The following is a 22,657-nucleotide window of genomic DNA, read 5'->3' as shown; positions in this document are numbered from 1 at the left end:
CAGATGGAATTAACAGCGTTGCTACTGATAGGATTAAGGGAATAATTGCTGTACTCTGCCTTCTGCAGCCTTAATGTTAATAACAATACTACTGGCTAAGCCATTGTAAGATCTGTTTTTGCAACTTTTGAAGTCCTTGCTTAAAATTCTGTTAAATCAATGCGGAAATACATGTCATTTATAATACAGTACATAATTCAACCAAGTGCAAGATGTGCACAAATTTTGCGATATACAGGCAGGAGATAGTGGTTGGTAGAGGAACAAAAAGTCTATAGACTTTATAACTGCACTATATATCCATGGATGCTTATTCAAACAACAGTGTCCTCGTAGCTACAAATCTGCTCTATGTTCACCGCAGTTAGCAAAGTTTAGATGTCCAGGATAAGGTGGTAGACTGATCATTATGGAATTAGAGTAGTGATTGAGGGTCCAAGGCCAGAGGGAAACAAGGGGCGATTTGATCACAATAGGGGTTTCTCTACGTCTAGAGGAAAGAAGGTTTCACCATCATCACAGACAGGGATTATTTACTGTAAGAGCGGTGAGAATATGGAACTCTCTGCCACATGATGTAGTGATGTCTGAATCAATAAACAAGTTCAAGAGGGGTCTTAATGTTTTTCTGGAAAAAAAAAATTTCAGGTTATGGACACTGGATTCATGGGGATAGAACGTTGATCCAGGGATTTATTCTGATCACCATATTTTAGTCAGGAAGGAATTTCTGTCACGGGGCAATTGCCATCAGCTTCATAGTTTTTTTTTTTGCCTTCCTCTGGATCAACACAGTAGAGTTCTAGGTTGAACTCGATGGACTCTTGTAATTTTTCAACCTTGCAAACTATGTTACCATGTAACATACAAAACTTCTTCAAGTGCAAACAGTCATTGAGAGTGTATTAAATGCAATGTATTAACCCATAGCAACTATATTTTGGGAACAGTGATTAGTAAGGGCCCATGTCCTGTTACACGTTTTAGTGTCAAGGTTTAGGAAGTTTGTTTGATTTCTAATGTGGCTAAAAGTTTACTCACAACAAATTTGGCCACTAACTTTGTGTTCAAATCTAGTAAGTAGAGGACAGCTCGGTAGAGGTTAACACTGGAGCCTCTGTTACATGAGTCATTGTGTGTGAATATGATCCAATTTGAGTCTTGATTAGTGAAAGAATTAAGCCTAGAGAGGGGGCTGCGGTTTTTCTATCCTACATGTTTATTTTAGATGTTGACTTTCAATGGCAATTCTGATGTAACTGTCAGTGAGAATAAAGTAGGTCCTTGAAGTATACATTTAACATTGTGTTCTTGATCTCTGAGAGAAAGCTGCTGATTGTAAGTAGGAGTTAATGCGCTCCATTTTTTTTGCATAACAAGCAGCAGTTATATCTGCTGAGCATTTTGAAGTCTTCTGAACAGTTTATTCTGCAAGTCAGATTTGGTAAAAGGAATGGAAAATGAACACAGTTTGCGTTAAACTCTTGTCTGCTCCAAGTAATCAAACTTCTAACAAAGTGATACTCCGAAGAAGGTGTTGTGTTTAGACTCTGCTCAGACTGGCAGGTTTCTTTTTTTCCTTAATATCAATTACTCTGTGTGGAATTCATCAGCTTTGTCTGTCCCACACAAAAATGGAAAACTAGTTAAAATATATGAAGAAAAAAAAAAACTAAGCTCTTCCGTTATCTGGTCTTTAATCTGAACCAGACACCTCCATCCTGCATAGTCCACATTATAACAGTAACACAGAATTTAATCCTTACTTCTCCCATGGGAAAAGCAAAACGGAAAGATGTATGTTTCTTAGAAAAGTTTAATTTGCACTTTGGAAAATACATTACTTGCGGGGGTTATGAAGCAGGTGGGTTAGAATACAAGGATAATACAATCTAACGTTTACATGAGAGATTAGAAAGTAAATGATGACATGTGCCATGTAATGAATGGTGTAACTCAAGATTCTGTGTGTGACATTTGTGATGTCTTTCTCATTATAGACATCATTGAAAATATTAGTATATTTTTGTCACTAAAAGTTACAAGTAGATGTGCCTCTTGGCGGCTGCCATATCCGTATACATTCCCGACTCACATGACATAGGCCCACAAGAGAACACCAATCTATGTAGAACATGTGGACATCCCTTTTTAACTTCATCCTATGTTCTTCTATTTTCATTAAAGGGGTACTCCACCCCTAGACATCTTATCCCCTATCCAAAGGAAAAGGGATAAGATGTCTGATCGCTGGGGTCCCGCCGCTGGGGACCCCCGCAATATAGCATGCAGCACCCACCTGTATCTGCTTCCGGCAGTGCTGGAGGTTCTGGCTCCCGACCACGGGAATGGAAGATCGTGACGTCATGACTCTGCCCCCGTGTGATGTCATGCCCCGCCCCCTCAATGCAAGTCTATGGGAGGGGGCATGACAGCTGTTATGCCCCCTCCCATAGGCTTGCATTGAGTGGGCGGGGCATGCCATCACACGAGGGCGGAGCCGTGATGTCACAATGCTTCGGCCCCGTGATCGACAGTAATCAGACCCGGAGCGAACACACTCCGGGGACTGATTTTAACAGGGTGTGGCATGCAAGATCACGAGGGTCCCCAGTGGCGGGACCCCCGCGATCAGGCATCTTATCCCCTATCCTTTGGAGTACCCCTTTAAAATAAAATAAATATAATAAAATAAATAAAAGGGTGCCTGTACTTTCAAAGGGATTTTAAATAACTGGTTTTGTTAGAGTAAACTGAACTGACTGACCTTTTACTGATGTTATTGAGCCCCTGGAAGCCCCCTCCATGTTGCACAGCTATTTCTCATTCTCTCTATTTCAGAGCTGTTTACCAGCAGTAGTCCCATTTGGACTTCCTTGTCTTTGAACCAATTTGTTCATGATCATGCAGAAGTCTGACAATCGAATGCTTTTAGGGTTTCTTGCAGTTTAGGGTGTTACAATCGCCAAATTGTGGTCGCATTATGAAAGTCAAATTGTAGTATAGAAAATGTTTCATTAGTGACAGTTTTTACCTTCTGACATGTCTTTTGGGACCAATTCAACATCCATCGTATAACTCCCTATTTCTGGAAGATGGATTGCCAACACGAGTCAGGGTCAATGCAGCATCTCAAGAAGAGTCGATATTAATAAGCAAATATGCTAGAAGTGATCTATGCAACAGTGATATTCATCATCTATACTACAGACCCTTCTACTGTCAGAGTAAGGAGTAACAAACCCAGCATCAAGCCACTGTGGAATGTGCACAAGCCAACTCTCATAAGAGAGAGGTCATCACACATTTACACAAAGTCTAAATACTCTGACTTCCATGTCTTTATTTTACTGATTTAGTAAGGGTTTCATGACCAATCTCTAGCGCTGGCTATTTGTGTGGCCTGGACTGACCTTTTTACTGTCCTTAGCTCTTATAATGATTCTACCAGGACTCACAGAGCATGTTGGTTCTGACTATTTCAGTCTTTCTTCATAAATGATATAGAAACCTTAAGGACAAAGGTGAGGTCATAGGTCAAGACTGCAGGGGATCCAGAAACATGTCAGACATGTAAAGGAGACAGGAAACCAAGAAAGTCTCCTGAGAATCCTGAGGTTTTCATTCAATGTCTGCCTCCTCTGCATGATGTTGATGTCTTGGCTTCTAGACGCAGAAGAGGTAAGTAGCAGCCATAGTGACATACTCTTTAGACTACATACTGCTGGTAATGTATGTGGTTATAAATATATATATAAATATATATATATATATATATTATTTTTTTTTTACTATTGCCATTCTACTTGCTTCACCGAAAAGGATTCTTTTTATGGGTTTAATGCTGCAAATGTAGGGCAATATTATGTCCCGTAAGGACATTTCCAAGAAGAGGCCTTTTAGGATTGTGCTTTTATTTTATTTTTACTATCTTTTTTTTTGTAGTCTTAGCACAAAACTGCCTGTACACCCTAGCACTGATTTCTCTGTTAGTTGAGTCCCTGGGGGCATCCCACAGATTTCTGCTTCTCTGGAAGTTGCAGCTGTACATGCGGAAAAAGAAAGAAAAAGAAAGGAATGTAGTTTGTAGGAAGGGCTGTGTACCTTTAGTGCGAGTTCAGAGCGGCACCAGCTGCATTACTGACTTTGTATGTGACAGTACAAAAGAGAGCAAGCTGAAAAGCGAGTCAGCAAGCGTCAGGACAAAAAGCATGGATCGACTAACACAGCAGCACAGCAGCACATGGCCTGACTAATTTATGAGCAAAAAACTGCTCTTCCCTGGACAGACCTGGGCTGCAGTTCTAGGAAGTTTTCATTGACTCCTCCAGCACCACTGCAGCCACAAGAGATCATTTTCAGTTTGAACTATATCAGGGTCTACGCTAAATCAATACACTATCGGAAAAAGAATTAATTACTAAAGCAGAATAAAACAGCTGCATTTTAAACGAAGGATCCATCACTTGTCTAATCTTCCAGTTCCAGAAGCCGCCGTGAGGTTCATTCTGGCTCTTATAATGAGGAGCTCTGAGAATTTCCTTTCCCTGCTCCTGGGATTGAGCATTAAGTTTATTCTCTCCCAGCTGTTTTGTCACAAGTACAACTTATTTCAGCATGTTGGATGAGGAGAGTGAGGATCCTCGAAGTTATGGAGAGGACGTGGGGTGTCATGGCTGACGGCACTAGTCATAAGACTCTGTTTTCTGATAAGTAGCTGTAATGCAGAACACTAAGATCAGACTGAGACGCTTCAAACTTACATTTATGCCTAGAAATCTGTAAAGTCCCACCTTAGATAGTACCATAACCTAAACCTATGTGTTCACTTAAAGCTCCCGGGCCCCAGTGTAAAATCTGCCCTAGTTATCAGTGCCACTTACAGTATTGGTGTCTTCCTATACAGCAAAGGGATATTTGGGCCCCTTTAGGTACAAGAACCCCGGTGCGACTGCTGCCTCTACTATAGCTATTCCATCCAAACTGTAGCTTGAGAATAAGCCAGACATGACAAGAGAAGAAACATGCATTGACATACACTATGGCACAGAATAAATATGATCAACCTTGACAGTCACAGAAGTGACATTGTATTTAGGGAGACGGCGTCTGCAAGGTGCTACGTTGTGCTCCAGGCTGTACAAGTAGAAAGATTGTTCTGAGATATTGTATACGGGACTTTCATGTAAAGCATCAAGGTTTCCCTGTTACTTTTGTGTTCTATTAATCTCGTAGACCCTTTGAAAAGACCCTGGTACTCTCTGTAGATGGCCAGCCTTGCTGGCAAAGCTAGTCATCATTGAGGCTCATGATATTTGTATGTATCCTGATTATTTAGGATTACGAGGAATCAGTGACATATTACATAGTTAAAGGATGGGCGTTTAACCAGCTGGTACACATGGTGAATAATATATCACTAATGAGTTCCACTTTTCTATTCCAGGAATATCGGAGAATGCTTAGAAATAAATGAAAATCTGCATGCGTTGGCACCTTGCCCCACAAGGTACGCCCTCTTTGACACTGTACACTTACAGTCTCAGATAAAATACTCTCATTAAAATCAAACCAAAAAAAAAATCTGAGTGTGATATTTGTGGGCTGCTGTGACTCCAGGTTGGCAAGCACTTGAAAAGGTTTTTAGTTAATTCACGGTCATATCCATTTTTACTCTCTGCGTGAAAGGGAGGCCGTCTATTGAAAATTGATGCAGTTTGCTCTGCTAATTTTCATGCTCATTCCAATTAATTTAACACGACCCAGATTCCTTCCTCAGGCTCATCCTAATTAGTGAGGCAACACCTAGAACAAGTTCTGTTTAATAACATAGAAGAAGCCCTGTTTGCTAGAGATTCTGATGCTAATAAAGATATTCACTGATGTGGTTTGATATCAGATGTCAATTATAGTATGTAATTTAGAGGTCTCCCTTGTGCGCAGTACGATGTAGGAGGCAAGCAGCGGGACACTGTCCTATATCTGATTTCATTGACGGAACCAAATTCACCTTTGGGACCAATTAGTGTTATTTTTCTGGTACGGATTCTGGGATTGTTCATTTATTCCGCAGTAATGAACTGGGAGTATCTGATAAAGAGTCGCAAACTGTGAAGCCTTCTGAGAGCCGCTGAACCTTATCACATAAAGAAGGAACATCCATGAGTATCACAGAGAGGCATTTACTGCTGCCCCCTCCTCTCTCATTGTGTTATGCCTTCCATCCACATCCCCTAAGTCCATTTTTGTGTAACAATGGAAGATACACCATTGTATCAAACACATATTGGGCTTAAACACCTAGATAGCAAAATTGAATGGCAGCATCCTCTTATCCAGATGCAAAAAGTAGAATGTAATTCCCAAAGGCCTCGTGACCAGGAATCCATGTTATGATGAATAAAAAGAGAACTGTAAGCTTAAAAGGTATCAGTTAGAAAGAGCATTGTAGTGGAAGTCACTTGATGGTACTTATGCAAATCTGACTTGTGTCTCCAGGCCTTGGCAGTTCATACTGTGTCCATATCTAGTTCTCTGGTAATTCAAGCATAAGAATCACATAGATGTATGCAAAATAGAATTTCAAGGAGAAAGTCAGTGCCTCTATTTATAGTAGTTCTAAAGCAAGGTATAGTACTTATTTGTACAATGCTTGTTTTTAGTTGGCTCTTGTCCATAGGTCCCAAGCCCCTGGACTTTACTGTTTATGGTAGATGTAGATTCTGCATTGTTGGAAAGGGGTGAAGCTTAGTGTGGCAAGTGGGCAGAACTTATCTATTGAAGGGGGGCTTTATCTTACCAGGAGGTGCCACTTCTGCCTCCATTAATTCTGCAGGGAGTCAGCACTTATCAGGGAAGCCTGGTTAATATGTGTGTATCATGTACCTAGTATGGGTGAGTAGATAAGTGTGGCATGTGTCCACTGCACATACAGCATGTGTCCAGTGTATGAGTGGTGCACATGCAGCATGTGCCCAGTATATGAGTGGTGCAGGTGCAGCATGTGTCCAGTGTATGAGTGGTGCACATGCAGCATGTGTCCAGTATATGAGTGGTGCACGTGCAGCATGTGTCCAGTGTACGAGTGGTGCAGGTGCAGCATGTGTCCAGTATATGAGTGGTGCACGTGCAGCATGTGTCCAGTGTACGAGTGGTGCAGGTGCAGCATGTGTCCAGTGTATGAGTGGTGCACATACAGCATGTGTCCAGTGTATGAGTGGTGCAGGTGCAGCATGTGTCCAGTGTATGAGTGGTGCACGTGCAGCAGGTGTCCAGTATATGAGTGGTGCACATGCAGCATGTGTCCAGTGTATGAGTGGTGCACGTGCAGCATGTGTCCGGTGTATGAGTGGTGCACATGCAGCATGTGTCCAGTGTATGAGTGGTGCGGGTGCAGCATGTGTCCAGTGTATGAGTGGTGCACATGCAGCATGTGTCCAGTGTATGAGTGGTGCACATGCAGCATGTGTCCAGTGTATGAGTGGTGCATGTGCAGCATGTGTCCAGTGTATGAGTGGTGCACATGCAGCATGTGTCCAGTGTATGAGTGGTGCACATGCAGCATGTGTCCAGTGTATGAACAGTGTATGTGCAACTTGTCCAGTATGAGAGATGACATGTGCCCTGTCTGTGAAGGGTACATATGTGAAATGTTTCCTGTGTGAGTAAAGCACGTGTGGCATGTGGCCATTGTATGAGTGGTGTCTGTGCAGACTATATCCAGTTTATGAGTGTTGTCTGTACAGACTATATCCAGTGTATGAGTGGTGACTGTGCAGACTATATCCAGTGTATGAGTGGTGTCTGTGCAGACTATATCCAGTGTATGAGTGGTGTCTGTGCAGACTATATCCAGTGTATGATTGGTGTCTGTGCAGACTATATCCATTGTATGAGTGGTGTCTGTGCAGACTATATCCAGTGTATGAGTGGTGTCTGTGCAGACTATTATCCAGTGTATGAGTGGTGTCTGTGCAGACTATATCCAGTGTATGAGTGGTGTCTGTGCAGACTATATCCAGTGTATGAGTGATGTCTGTGCAGACGACTATATCCAGTGTATGGCTAGCGTGTGTATACTATGTATTGGTAACAAACAAGAATTTTAGAATGTCATATTTATTATGTTATATATGTGTAATGTATTGTTCTTTTGTGTGTTAAGTTGGAATTGAAAAGAAGAGCCCTGTGCTGTACTGCTCTGCCCCCGTATAGCACAGATTTATTGTCTTTAAACCATATATAGGAAACAACAGTACAAACCTCCTGAATCTGAACAATTACAGATGCCCCCTAAGACCACTAATGCCTCACCCATTAGTAGATTTCCAATACAGCATAATAAAGCAAACCAATGTTCCCCCTTGCTGTGATGTTGAGGACTCTTTTGACTTCCAGCATCTCTACAATGTTTGCCTGGACAATCTGTGGTCTATTGATGAACCTAGTCTTTGTGTTTTAATGCATGCCAGTTCCTGACTACCATAGACTCCCCCCCCCATGGTGTCTAGTTTATTCATATCCTGTAACCTTAACTAAATTTTGAATTTACGTTTGCTTGTTGCTAAATTGTAGCCTTATAGATGTGTTACTTGCTGAACTCCTATTCATTTTGTACTATGATCTTAATGTTAATCACATTAGGTAGGTTTTGCGTATGTATAAATTGTTTCATAGACAGATTGATGGCTTCAGATAAACACAGATTCTTGTCAAGGTCGCTCTTTGTGGACTTTCTTAGCACTGGCTATATGACCTAATAGATGTTTAGGACCAGGTCCAAGCGCCAGCATGTATCTGTCAATGTGTGATGAAGATGTCATTTCTGTCGGGGGTGAACATATTGGTTGAAAACTCACAACTCTCAACTCTCTACTGTTTCTAGGTTGAGGTTAGAGTGTTTTGGTCTTCCTTTTGTTTGTGCATATAGCTTGTACTGTATAATAAGTGACAGAAACTTCCCAGGAAATGTCTGTTTGCTGTAAAAGAGGTGTAAAATTATACTGTTTATATCATGGCAGCCAAAACTTCCCTATATGGTGTATAATCAAAGTTATCCAAGATTGTTCTACAAAGTGAACAATGGAAGGGTTTCCTGAGTAGCCTTTTCCCAAGCAAAGAGCTTTATGTTCTGTTCTACACAGACATGAAAAGACCTGGGTCAGTATTTGGTGTAAATCTGCTGAGGATAGTAACCAGGAGGAAGCCCGTTCCCTCAGTCTGAGACTTCTGATACAAGAAGCAGCCATAAAGACCAGAGCTGGTTTCATGTTTGCAGAAGAAATTGATTTATGATGCAGAGCAGATACCAGTCCTTAGACTAACATGCATGTTGTGTAATGTGGAGCGCCAAGCTGGTCAGAAGGACTGTAGCAAATCCTTTGAGGAATGGACTTGTCAAACAAGATAGGGACCAGGTCTCAGACATGGGGGAAGCAGAGATTCAGCATTTAAGATGACAGCCATGTATGGCCCTCGGAAGCTCAGAAACAACAGGAGCAAATACATGTTGAGGGATAAGGATTTGAGAGCTATTATCCTGCGTATTATTTCAAGAGGCAGGAAGTTAGTGTTAGAACTATTCTAGTATAGCAATACATCTGTGTTAGCACTCTCCCGATATAAACAATTTGTACATTTTCTAATTTCTTATTACCGTATATACTCGAGTATAAGCCGACCCGACTATAAGCCGAAGCCCCTAATTTTACCCCAAAAACCCAGGAAAAGTTATTGACTCGACTATAAGCAGAGGGTGGGAAATACATCATCCCCCCATGTAATCATCCAGACCCCCGTCATCATCCCCCCCTTCATCATCACCACCTGTCAATCCCTTCATCAGTGGTCTTCAAACTGCGGACCTCCAGATGTTGCAAAACTACAACTCCCAGCATGCCCGGACAGCCATCGGCTGTCCGGGCATGCTGGGTGTTGTAGTTTTGAAACCCCTGGAGGTCTGCAGGTTGAAGACCACTGCGGCCTTCGTCATCATCCAGCCCCCCTCCGCCTTTTGTTTTGTACTCACCTCCCCTTGGCGGGAAGTTAGGGTGAGCTGGTCCGGGCCATCTATGCTGCAGTGACCGTCCGGTGGGGATGGTTAGTCGTTCCGGGCTGTCCATTTTCACCGGGGGGCCTCTTCTCTGCGCTTCGGGCCCGGACAAGTGACGTTGCCTTGACGACGACGCACAGGAACGTTGCGCATGAGCGTCCCTGTGCGTCGTCGTCAAGGCAACGTCACTACTCCGGGGCCGGCCTCGAAGCACGGAGAAGAGGCCCCCCCCCCGGTGAAAATGGACAGCCCGCAACGACTAATCCTCCCCACCGGACGGTCCCTGCAGCCTAGATGGCCCGGACCAGCTCACCCTAACTTCCCGCCGAGGTGAGTAGAAAACTAAAGGGGGGGGCTGGATGATGACAAAGGCCGCAGTGGTCTTCAACCTGCGGACCTCCAGAGGTTTAAAAACTACAATACCCAGCATGCCCGGACAGTGCTGGGAGTTGTAGTTTTGCAACATCTGGAGGTCCGCAGGTTGAAGACCACTGATGAAGGGATTGACAGGTGGAGAATTCACTCGAGTATAAGCCGAGGGGGGCGTTTTCAGCACGAAAAATTGTGCTGAAAAACTCGGCTTATATTCGAGTATATACGGTACTATATTTGATTCATGTGTGAGCGGTACGTAGAAAAGAGCCATTTGTGCACATGCCACTTTTTGAGAGGTATCTGATTTTCATGCAATGAAAACATTCCTTGCTCCTGCATACAATATTTACTATTAAAGTTTTTTCTTTTTCTGGGCTAAACTCATGCTCAGATGTGTTTAATATCATGGAAAGTACACTGACTTTGTCATACACTTGTATATTTGTTCCTCCCTGGTTCCTGAGATTGCAGAGTAGATCAGGGGACATCCCTGCCCACAATTCTGCTGTTTCTGGAGAAGTTTTATGTTTGGTTGCAGCTTCACCAACTTCACCAACTTCCATCCCCCCCCCCCCCCCCCCCCCCCAGGCATCAGAGTCTGGTTGTGACTTCTATCTCTGCACCCACTATAGTTATGTCCCCAAGTGTACAGGTGAGGTACTAGAGAGGCTCAGCAAGCTAACTATGACCTCGGCGTGCCTAGCCCCGAGGCTAGAACTGGATATGGCGTCACCAGAAAGTGCACATTGTAAACAGAATAAACAAACAAGCATGCAATGTATAGCAGCACCGGACGAAGGTGGGGGGGAAATTTTTAGATATGTCGATAGTCTCTGCTACTACTATATTATGCAATAGACCGTTACAAGAGACTGAATACATTACAGGTGGGAAGGGGTTAAGCAATTATTCTGACCTCTGCAAAAAAGCCAACTAAAAACCAGAAACCATTCGTCAAAAATCCCTTTAAATAGCGATGTAATGAGGTAACCGTAGCCAGCGATGCTGCGCTGATTGCACTGCCAGTTGTTCTAGCCACATTCTTTGATAATACTGATAACAAAATGCTCCATTCAGGAGGCCCAGTGATTTTTGTTGCAGGCTGTATCCCAAACAGGCACATCGTCTTTAAGGAATTCTCCAGCATCAAAGTCACCAAAAAAGGTTTTCTTTTTCGAAGGTAAAATGTAAGTATCAGGCTATCGGTGTGTAGTTAAGTTGATGTGAGCATGGACTGCAGGAAAAGAAGAGAGAGACACTCATTCATTTTAAGGAAGTGATGCTCAAACAAAAAAATATAAAAATGTGCTGAATAATGTGAAGTTTAGCTAAGGTCACACAGGTTCCCATCAAGTTACCATCAACTTTTTTTTTTACATTTTGCTATGTTGCAGAATTCTGCTAAATGTCTATGGCAGATATGGATGGCTGTGGTCGCTTGTAATCCAGCATAGAGTGGAGCACGGGGGTCTCAGCAGCCGGACACCCTCCCCCCCCATGATCAGACATCTTATCCTTTGGATAGGGGATAAGATGTCTAGGGCAGAGTATTCCTTTAATGCTATTCTTCTTTCCAGATTCTCTCAATGTCAGTCAGGTTGGATGGGGACCATCAGTGAAAGCCATTTTCAGGTCTCTCCAGATATGTTCAATTAGGTTCAAGTCTGGGCTCTAAAGACAAGCAAGGCGATATGTACACTGGTAACAAAATAAATGTAAACAATATCTTTGCATTCATTTTATCAAGTTTATCCAAATGCAACTTTATTCTAAAGTAGTTGGAATACCTACAATGGCCTCTAGTATTTTGCTTATTAAATAAAAGTGCTGTATTCTTTAGCATTTTTGGATGGAAGGAATATGTGCTGACTATTCTGTTTGCAGCAGAGCTGCCTCTTTAAGCGTGCAGGCTTGTGTGTATATATGAGGTTGAATGGTCGTGAGCTGGCGTTAGCAGCAATGCCTCACAGGGGACTAGTGCAGAACATTACCAGGAGCTTGGGATTGTTCGTTGTGCAGAGCAAGCAGAGTTGAATCTGAGAGCTGGGACCTAGATGGACATTAGTCTCTTCTTAATAGAATCTGAGTGATAACTGTGCATAATGCTGCACAGAGAGGTCACTAAAAATGAAAAATTAGCGTCCCATTAAAGCGTTTTATTGCCGAGAGCTGCAGAGATGTCTTGAAGATAAGTTGAAGCTGATATTTTAGGTAGCAGGCTATAGGGAGGGGCCTTAGGTCAAAGTATCTTCACCCCTTGGATTATAGGTCCTCAAACCCTAAACCAAATTTTTCCATTATGGATTATTCTTTACATTCCAAGGCTGGGAAATGGGATCTTATCTTGAGCTTAGCTCTGTGATGGTAGATCCCAAACTCTGGTCATCACTGCCTTATTTCAGACACGTAGAATTCTACCAGGACATGCATGTTCTTTGCCTAGAACTCTACTACGATAAAAACAGAAGATCTCCAGACAACTGGGCCGGATGGATAGGAGCGCTGAGACCAGGTAAGAGCTTAAAAGGTTTATTTCCCACAATGCAACGCGTTTCACGGTTACCCGCTTCCTCAGGTAGTTGCCGCACATACAGGAGAATGCAGCGCTGTCTGCTGGGGATCCGGGACAAGTGTCCTGGATCCTGAGTAGCGGCGGCAGCTGCGGGCCCTTTACCCAACCATGCCCTCGGACAACGTCAGATTGGACCAGCCGGTCAGTCCGCCCCTGGTTCTACTGTCCATTTTTTCATCACCATGATTTTTTACTGTAAGTAAAAGGTCACATTTTACGCTTCCTAAGGAGCCAACATTTTGAGTTTCAATTGCACCCTCTTATACTGTGTTGGTATTATGACTATAAAGTATTATATGCGGGTGAACAAAGCTGGCAGCATGCAATCGTTTTTTTTTTCTTCTTCATCTTTTGGTTTTATGGATTTTGATGGTGTGGACAGGTCTGCAATGTGCGGCTTTCAAATTAGCACTGCGCAAGATGGTGTCATGTTAAATTCACATATCTGGTCCTCTTGTGCATCAACTTTGCCAGCCAAAGAGAAAAAACATGCGCAGCTCCTACATTTTTCCCCATCTGTCTTCCGAACACACGATATTTTTAATCCACACAGTAACCCTTTCTGATTAACAGTTTATTACGTTTTTGTTTTGCTTTTTTGATGCTTATTTTCATTTTTCATGTGAGCCAGCTACACCCACATTGTCGTAGAATCGAATATGTATAAATACTATTATTTATATGTCATTACAATACATATTGCCAAAAATCAGGCCTTGTGCTAAATAGTTAATGGCACAGAAATGTAATGTCTGTGTGTGTAAGCGAAAAGAACAGCCATGTTTGAAATGATCTATAACCTCCAGTGAAAACAGTTGTCTCTTTCGTATAGAGAGACACAGTAAGTAGGGCTGTGTGAGGAACCTAAAGATGACGTAAATCTGACAAACCTTCCCTATAGGATGCAGTGAACCTCAGCAAAGTGGCTCCTTGCAAAATGGCTATTGGGGTCTAGTTGAGTGGATATGAGATTGGAATTTAGGGGATCCACATGCTTTTTAAGGAGGTGGTGCAGAATGGAGACTGGTGATCCATACCAGGCTGGTCTTGTGTGAGCAGTGAGTGATAAAAGCTTACACAAGTTGCTGCAATGTTATAAAAAAAAGAAGTGGAACTTCATAAATATAGTGTGAGGGCTCCAGGACGTTTGACTGCATATGGTTCGGCGTGTGGGGGTGCAAAGTGGCATCTGAAAGGGTCTAATTTTTAGCTTTGCTTCAAAGCCTTCTTTCCTCTATGTTCAATGTTGAATATTTGCTTAACTGCATGATATTAAGTAGCATTTCATTTTGTAGTATTATTGTGTTGGTGACCAATGTTAACTGAGAGGCCGGGACTCTTCTGGAGTTAAGCCTATATGGTGTTAAGTAGACTATATGATTAAGTCTTTTATTTTTGAAACTTGAAACACAGCAAAACCCTGTAAAATGAGATGTTTTGGTCTACAATGTCCACCTCTTGCTTTATTGTGAATGCCAAGTGCGGTCAATCTGTTACTTAATTGACTATTTCCACTAATCCTGTTAATCCAGATCTACCTTCTTTCTGAATCCTTAAAAAATAAACATTTACAAAGTAAAAGGATTGTCCTGGGAATACAGATGCTCAAGGGGTTACAACTATGTCTTCATTTGTACAATTAGCTCAATTACATCAGTACTGCTCCGTAGTTTTTCTTATTGACTCTTACCCAGTCCAATGTATTCTTCCCCATCTCCTTTTCTTACCACTGTAAGTTATATTATCATTTAATGAAACTTAAAGGGGTATTCCAGTGTAATATTTTTTTTTTTATATGTTTCGAGGTCGTGGTTTTAAAATTAAAATTTAATTAGTTAAACTACTTTCTTACCCCTGGTCACTCCTGTTACAGCTTCTTCTGGTCTTCTGCTGCTCTTCTTCTCCCTGCTTCTGAGATAAAATGCATCAGGAGGACCAGCCAATTACTGGCCAAGGCAGGACACCACTGTGGGTGGTGATTGGCTGAGCAGGCACATCCTGCTCTGATGTCTTGGTAACATGAAGGTGAGCAGATAGGGACTGTAAGTCACTGCAATGGGAGCTCTTATTTAGCTTGTTTTACTATTTTTATACCACCCTCACCCACCCTTTATACAACATATATAAATTTATTATACTGGAATACCTCTTTATGTAATTATTATGCCTAGTAGAGAGACATTTCACCACTAGACGCCAGATCAACAGTCTATAGAGAATTATGGAAATCTGTCAACTTTATATGATTAGGTGAGGTGAGAACATGGACAAGGACAATATATGATGGTAAACCCCAGGTGAGGCCATTGTATTTATAGAGGCTGGAATTAGTATAAGATGCCTGGTAATGTTGAAGGCTTAAATGAATGTGTATCTGGCGGGTCCCTTAAGTGGCTGATTTATTCACAACCCCTTTGATAATGGGGAGGTGTGAGGGTGTGATAATTTTTGTTTGAGACCCTCAGAATATGAGGTCTGTGTGAGGCCCTGATATTGTTAGGTCGGTGTGTGTCAATGATGATTTTGGTTTGGTGTGGGGCCTTACTACCTCTTTAATGCTGTTCCCTCTTAGGCAGTCTGAATGGAAATTCTTTTCAGTGCAAAACATGGGGTCCCTTCACCAGATAGTCTGTGTAAATAGTTGTGAGTTAACAAAGGACCAGCCTCCTGTAGCTTCCAGCTCCCGACCCATTTGGGGAATGAATGTGCTAAATGCTTCTTATGCCGCCTGAAAAGTCTGGGACAAAAAGCCGAATAAAACCCTTTTCTTCTCTGTTCTCTCCCCCAATCCTTTTTTCGGATTGTCCCCCTGGGGGGTTGGGTGTTTGAAACCGGTGTAAGCTTTGGAAAAGCTGTTTTTTTTTTTCATCCAGTGCACTTTTGAGTGTGAATAAGGTACAGTGGTCACCCCCTCCCCTCTGGTGTCACAAAACCCACACAGTTAGTAAATGTTGCATGTAAACTTCTCTAGGTCTGTTCTCTGCTCTCCTGGTCAGCGGCAAATCACAGGCACATTTCACTCTAACATGCCCTGGCTGTTTAGCACAGCAGGGTCTGCACAGAGAGTGAGTAAATACTAGCTTGTTCTTCCACTCAACTGTTTTTATGTATTTCCATAGGCATAGATTTGGTTGCTGGTCCAAACCTTCTTGTAACTATAGTATAACAGCAAGTTGTCAGACAAGAACAGACGGAGGACACACAGCAAATATATGAATGACATACAATTTACAGCACAAATATTATTCTGCCTATTTAAAAGTGTATTTTTTTTATTTTCAGTATTGTAACAGTGTTATTGGTATTTAGCCTTTGCAGTGTTAGATGTAATATTAAGTAGTTGAAGAAAACAGCACATAAATTATTAGATATGATTGTTTTAATTAAATATCACATTATAACATTTTATTACTGCTTCTGCTCTGCAGTACATATTATACAGCAACACATATTATGTGACCACAATACTACATATTGTACATCTGATTATATTATGGTCCAAGTATGTAGTAAAATCTTGTCTAACAAGCCAAGAGAAACTAGTGACTAGATCCAAATCTCACAATTCTTTGTTTACAAAGCTTTTCTTAGAAGGTGCTACACCCCTGCCTCCATTCAGGAGTTCAGGCAGGATTAGAATAGTCTGCCGTTCCCCTCCCATGTTTGAGTGTATACACGTAAAGACATGTCCACCAAGCCCTGCACGTTCTGCGTCACTCACAGCCGTGACTTACTTCACCTAGAGTACATTGCATACCCTCCAAGAGAAGTCAACAAGTTAACCCTGAGATACTGGCCTGTTTGCATTCTTGGACTTATTTCGATTCACAGTAATATGTATAGAAACAATACGTATCACTCAGCCCTGGTTGCAGTATAAGTGCACAGTGAGAGTAGACCTGTGTTTGTAGTATTGTTAATAGAAAGTACATTACATGCATTAAGGCTTAGTTTGCAGTAGCAGTTTTGCCCCTGAAGAATGGGCACTCTATTAACACTGAGTACAAGTGACAGAAAGCTGCCGGGTAAAATGACGAAGAGACTCAGTATATATCTTTATAGGACTTGATTTGCATTATATATATATATATATATATATATATATATATATATATATATATATATATATTGCTAAGCTGAAATGCTTGACCTCCTTCTGTATTAGTCTTCTGCTATCAATATCTATTTGCCTATGTACTCATTCATCCATGTCTGATTAAAGAACATGGGTGCTCGCTCCATTAAAACAAGTTGTTCTATTCAATGATGCTGAGAAGCAGATAAGTATACTTGCATTATTTGCATCATCTTTCAATACATACCTCTAAGTGATTTACAGACATGCACTTAGACTTAGGCACACTTTTGTCTTTTAAGAAGTGCTGCAGCTCTACACTTCCCAGATCCCAGAGGTCTTCCAGCTTGGCTCTGTAATAGCCTCTCTCCATCTGTGTCACACAAACAGCTGATGAAGCAGCAGCCAGCTCCTGGGCCTCGCACAATCACATCCGCCCAGGTTACAACAGCCCAGGGTTGCCAGGGAGCAGTCAAAAGCCATTACTGTTTGGGAGAATTTGCCCTCAGGCAGCTCCTTGGCATAGTGGAGAAGTGTCCGCATTAAGAGCGCGGGCGAATATATAATGTATATGTGGGTGTGCATGCACACATTTACATAGGAACTTAAAGTCAGAGGGCTCCAACAGGACGCACCCACAATTCCCAGCACTCCAGGTCTGTGCGTGAGCAATAGAATTAATCCGGATTCTGCTGCCGAGAAGGAATGTGTTTGGTTAACCTTTTATTTCAAAGTCTCCTCATTATTATGTCCTAGAACCATTTTTTTAAGCAGCATCCATACTTCAATATACATTTTTCTTACAGTATACAGTTAATGCTAGGTTCACATCTGCATCAGAGGCTTCAGGGCCCCCATCGCAGATTCTCTTCAAGACCAGTTAATGGAGCCAGAGGTTTGCTGCACATACATCAACACACATTGAGCGAACCCATTGACTTTAATGGGGTCTACTGGGCTTCCATTCAGTGTCCATCATTTTACTGGATTATAACTGGATTATGTCCTGTTATCTAAATGGAATTTGAGACAGTGGCCCTAAACAGAGCAGATGTAAGCTTAGTATAAGATTTTGTTTGGTTTGGGCAGTAGTAGCAACTCTTGCATCATGGAGATTTACAGCCATATCCTATAGCATAGTTAGGCTTGAGGCTGCATGTTGGTCATAGGTATGGTACCAGTATGTAAACCAGACAACAACACAGTCACTGATGCTTTCTATGGGAACATATTTCTCAAATTGTCTCAAACTGTATAACAGATGTAAGAGGGTCCTGAAACTGAGGAGGATTCTAAAAAAGGAGGTGCAGATATAGCAGTCAAGCATGGGCCCTGGAGCCTTAGGGCCCAGAAGTTCTACCTCTGAGCTAAGAGTTTTTTTGAACACCTACAACTTTTTTATTTTTCAAAAGCAGTATGAAGAAACAAAGGCTTATAGAAAGTGTTAGTATAATTTGTATAAGAGTCATTTATCAAAATATGACCTCTCTCATTAATCGCCATACACTATTGCTAAAGCTTCTCCACTCTGCTCAACTATATATAGTCATTGCATTCTAGACATCTGACATAGATGTTTTGCACCCAGCCACTGGCAAACACCAAGTATGCTTACAAATGCAATTGTGGTTGCTGAGGCATAGTTTTGATGAATATTGTATGTGATTTTGATGCATCTATGGTTACTAATAAGGTAGCAATGTATTACTATGTCTTCTTACTGTTACATTCATAGACATCAAGCGTATTGTAGAATAAGAAAGTTACTCAAGTTTTTATAAAAGAAATAGATCTATGCAGCAAAATAGTAATATGTCTATTACTACAGTGGTGCCAAAATAGCTATTAATTAGGGAAAGTCTACTGTTAATTGCTAAGCAAATCTGGTTGTTACTACTGAATAAAAAGGGCACATAGAAACATTGATGGTTGTCAGCAGAAAAAGACCACCTGGTGCATCAAATCTGCTCTTATAATATTTCATTGTTATTTTTATCTTAGATATTAGTTTATCCCAGGCTAATAGGGCAGATACAACCTACAAAGTAGTTAAAGGGGTACTCCGCTGCTCAGCGTTTGGAACAAACTGTTCTGAACGCTGGAGCCGGTGCCGTTTGTTCCAAACGCAGAAGAGCGGAGCCTTTAACACTATCAGTAAGCAATCTGATTCATGATCAGCTTGATGGATTTACTTACTGGGCCACATTTGTTGGACTCCTTTATCACGTCAGACACTGTGGTCTTTGGACAATCCTCTGGTGGATCAGTCCATTCTTAGCTGTAGTAGTTACTGCTGTCTGTTATTGATGTCAATGGTGTGTACAAATGTATTGATGTGTTTTACAATGACTGCAAAAGTAGATGTCCACAGATGGCTGCCGATATCATATCTGCAGTGGACTCGTGGGGCTGTGTCTATAAAAGCATTCCTATTGAAGATTTGGATATTCTGTAAAGGGACTCTTTTGAAAGTGTAATAATGACAGAAGTTATGCCAGAGTAATAAAGGTACATCTGGCACCTATATAACAGCTGGAACATCTGAAACTACTTCTCTGTGTAGTATTCTAATAACATCATGACAGCTGAGATACTGATACCAAGTCTGCCAGAATTGAAAGGGCACTACACATCCCAACCAACAGTAGTGGGCATCAATACATAATAGATCAGTCATTGATAATTGTACCATTATCAAGTTGACATCTCACAAGTTTTCTTTTTAAACTTTATCCTTATCCCACTAATTGATCACTTTGGCTTTTGGGCACATTGTTTGGGGTCCATATCCTTTACAGTAACAGACCAATGGGATTTCTATAGTAACCAAATAATGTTTGAAGTTGTTTGATAGTAAGTTTAACAGATAGCCTGTTCACAGCAGGTCTTGCAGGAAAGAGGACAGTAACATTGAAAAGGTGGGGTCTGAGTCCTGTGCAGTGCAGACAAGAAACATTGCTTTGGCTAGCCTACTTAAATGCAAGGCCAAGTTAGTGAACTAAATGTTTTTCCCAAGTGAAGATTAGCTTAGTCATGACACCCTTGGATATACAGTATGTTTAAGACAAGTAGTCCTTGTATCTGTGAGAGTATGTCCTGAGTAAGAACTGTTCCTGGATATGTCCTAGTGTGAGGTTTGCAGTTTTTTCAGGCTTATCACATCAGGTTGGGATCCCAGTGGCTGCACATATGTCCCTCCCTTGGACATAGAACTTGTCAGAGGCCAGCAGGAAACATCCCCCCCCCCCCCTCCAGTTTTTTTTTTCTTTCATTTCACTGTGGACTAATGATGTGTAAGATGAAAAAAGAAAAAAAAATCAGCCATCCAGAGCAGTGTCCTCCTAATCTTCATTTATTTTGCATTTCATTATCCCACAAGTAACTCGCATCCATGTCTAACCCTAGCTGCCCTGTTTTTTTCCCCCCGAAAGTTATTAGTTCAAATATTAATGCATGCGAGTGATATATCCGGCTTGCGTTGATTGATGCCTTCCCAAAAAGGGGGAGACATGGCGGTATAAATTTTCAGAAGGTGGGGGCCAGTATTGCCCTGGCAGCAGGGTTTTTCAGATACATAATTCACACACCCTGCAGGCATTGCTTTCAAGGCATCGGAGCCGCAGGGCAAAAAAAAATAAGCAAGGCTCTTAAAAGTGAATGATTTTTGCTAATGCACAATTAATGCCATGGAAAAGCACAAAAGAGCAAGACTGGGTGATGGAAACTTCTGATTAAGTTGGCACACTGGCGTTGACGAGTGTATCTCTTTTTTTCTTTTAATTTTAACTGTCTCAGTGCTGGTGCAGCATGCCCTGCTTTATTGCTCCCCAAGCACTCAGTAGTGTAGTAGGTTATTCTATTGAAGGTAAGCTTGAGGGAAATGAAATGGAAAGCAAAGACTTCTGTAGCACCTACTGCTTCTTTCTATATTATATGCAGAAGTAAACTTTGGTTCATTATTTCAAGTGCACTTATAGAACGACTCAGTATCAAGTATAACGTTTCTAGTATATACAACCAAGTACTTGTAACATCCATCAAGAGCGAGGAGAGGAATCCCGAATGAGTTGTGCCTCTGCAGACTTTTAGAATTCTGGAAGATACTATGGTAGTGAACGAATGTCCACATGAAATATTTGCACCTTTGAAAATCCAGCTGTTGCTTTATTTCCCACCATTCTTCCATATTGCTTAGACAGCTGTTGCATAGCTGTGTTGACTGGCTAAGTATTGAGCCTAACAAAGTTCAACAATACCTGGAGCATAGAAAAGTTGTCCTACATGATGTAGACTTAGTTCATCACAAATCAAATGTCAAGGTCTAATGGAAACCACTGGTGATGGGAGCCGTGTAAGAATACAACCTTTGTTATGGTGCAGAGAATATACAGGTACACTAGGCTGTAATTAAGTGTCACGTTACTATAGGACAAGGCAGGAGAACATTTTGCTAAGTTACAGAAGACTGATGCCCCTTTCACTAGACTGTTGCAAGGCAAAGGTTAAAGATGACAAGGAGATGTTCACAAATGGATGGAAGATTCAAGCCATACAAGTGCTCAGAGTTCTGTGAACTGTCAATAGTCTTATGCCATCCATTTTTTTTAAATGAAAGTTTGTCTGATGTTATCCATATATCTCTCTTTTTATCATCCAGGGGATGTGTTAGATAACAGTGTTGCATCTCCCGGCACAGGGGACGATGATGACCCAGACAAGGACAAAAAGAGACAAAAGAAAAGAGGCATATTTCCCAAAGTAGCAACGAATATTATGAGGGCGTGGCTTTTCCAACATCTCACGGTGAGTGATCGCTATCTCTGGTAGTGTTCTATTTTTATTCTGGGACATGAAGTGTTAAAAGAAGCCCATAAAAATCCATACTTCAGGCCTGCTTGGAGAATACACTGTGGATTGCAATAATGATGGATGAATATTTGTATGAGGAGTCCATTTCCAGGGTGCACAAGTTGTGAACCTTGGACATATGTATAGTTAGATAAGGGTTAGAAAGTGAGGGTGCTTGTTGGGGAGTTACGGTAAAGCCTGTTAAATTGTTCTTTAAACAAAATTAGTTATTACATTTTTAAATATTTGTGCTTTATTGTCTACTATATACATAGTATTAGTTATTTTAGTTGTGTTAATTCCTGCATACAATAAGTAACCAAGGCCTGATAGACATGCCACCTAGGATGAACATGTTTTGTAATGAGTTTATGAGTTTGCCCATAGTTGTGTACAACTAACTGCAACTTGGTTTACAACTTGGCTGTGTGATATAATAACCCGCTATTACCTAAACCACAGACAGGTTATTCAGCCAAAGATGCTTGACTATGTTTGCACTTCGATGGTGACGTAACTCCTGTCAAAATAACTTAAGAACTGACCAACACAATGTCCTCCAGAATCTGGTCTTACAATGATCATATGAATATGTTTATGCAAATTTGTTTCATTGAGAGAAAGGTATTCCGATTAGAATTGGAGATTTTGATTTGAATTCCCAGGATTTTGTGAAGGTTAAAAATGTCACAGTGATAAATTACAGTAGACTTATGGTCAATTGTAAGTGTTCGGG

The 22,657-nt window shown here is 41.4% G+C and overlaps 1 protein-coding gene and 1 long non-coding RNA gene across 10 annotated transcripts in view; one reads left to right on the top strand and one right to left on the bottom strand.

The window, feature by feature from the left end:
* MEIS2 (Meis homeobox 2) overlaps positions 1-22,657 on the top strand; it is a 141,823-nt gene that overhangs the window by 47,882 nt on the left and 71,284 nt on the right. For 4 of the 6 annotated variants that reach the window (XM_056546396.1, XM_056546394.1, XM_056546393.1 and 1 more), the window contains exon 8: positions 21,731-21,876. In XM_056546396.1, the coding sequence (XP_056402371.1) occupies positions 21,731-21,876 (146 nt within the window). The remainder of the gene's footprint in view (positions 1-21,730; positions 21,877-22,657) is intronic. The other 2 variants (XM_056546397.1, XM_056546395.1) reach the window with 1 other exon arrangement.
* Positions 1-22,657, bottom strand: part of LOC130295554 (uncharacterized) — a 69,995-nt gene that overhangs the window by 1,668 nt on the left and 45,670 nt on the right. The gene's annotated exons all lie outside the window — the stretch shown is intronic.

The sequence above is a fragment of the Hyla sarda genome, chromosome 11 (genome assembly GCF_029499605.1).
Source record: "Hyla sarda isolate aHylSar1 chromosome 11, aHylSar1.hap1, whole genome shotgun sequence".
In the NCBI taxonomy this organism is placed as follows: Eukaryota; Metazoa; Chordata; class Amphibia; order Anura; family Hylidae; genus Hyla; species Hyla sarda.
This window is presented reverse-complemented; position numbering and strand designations above follow the sequence as displayed.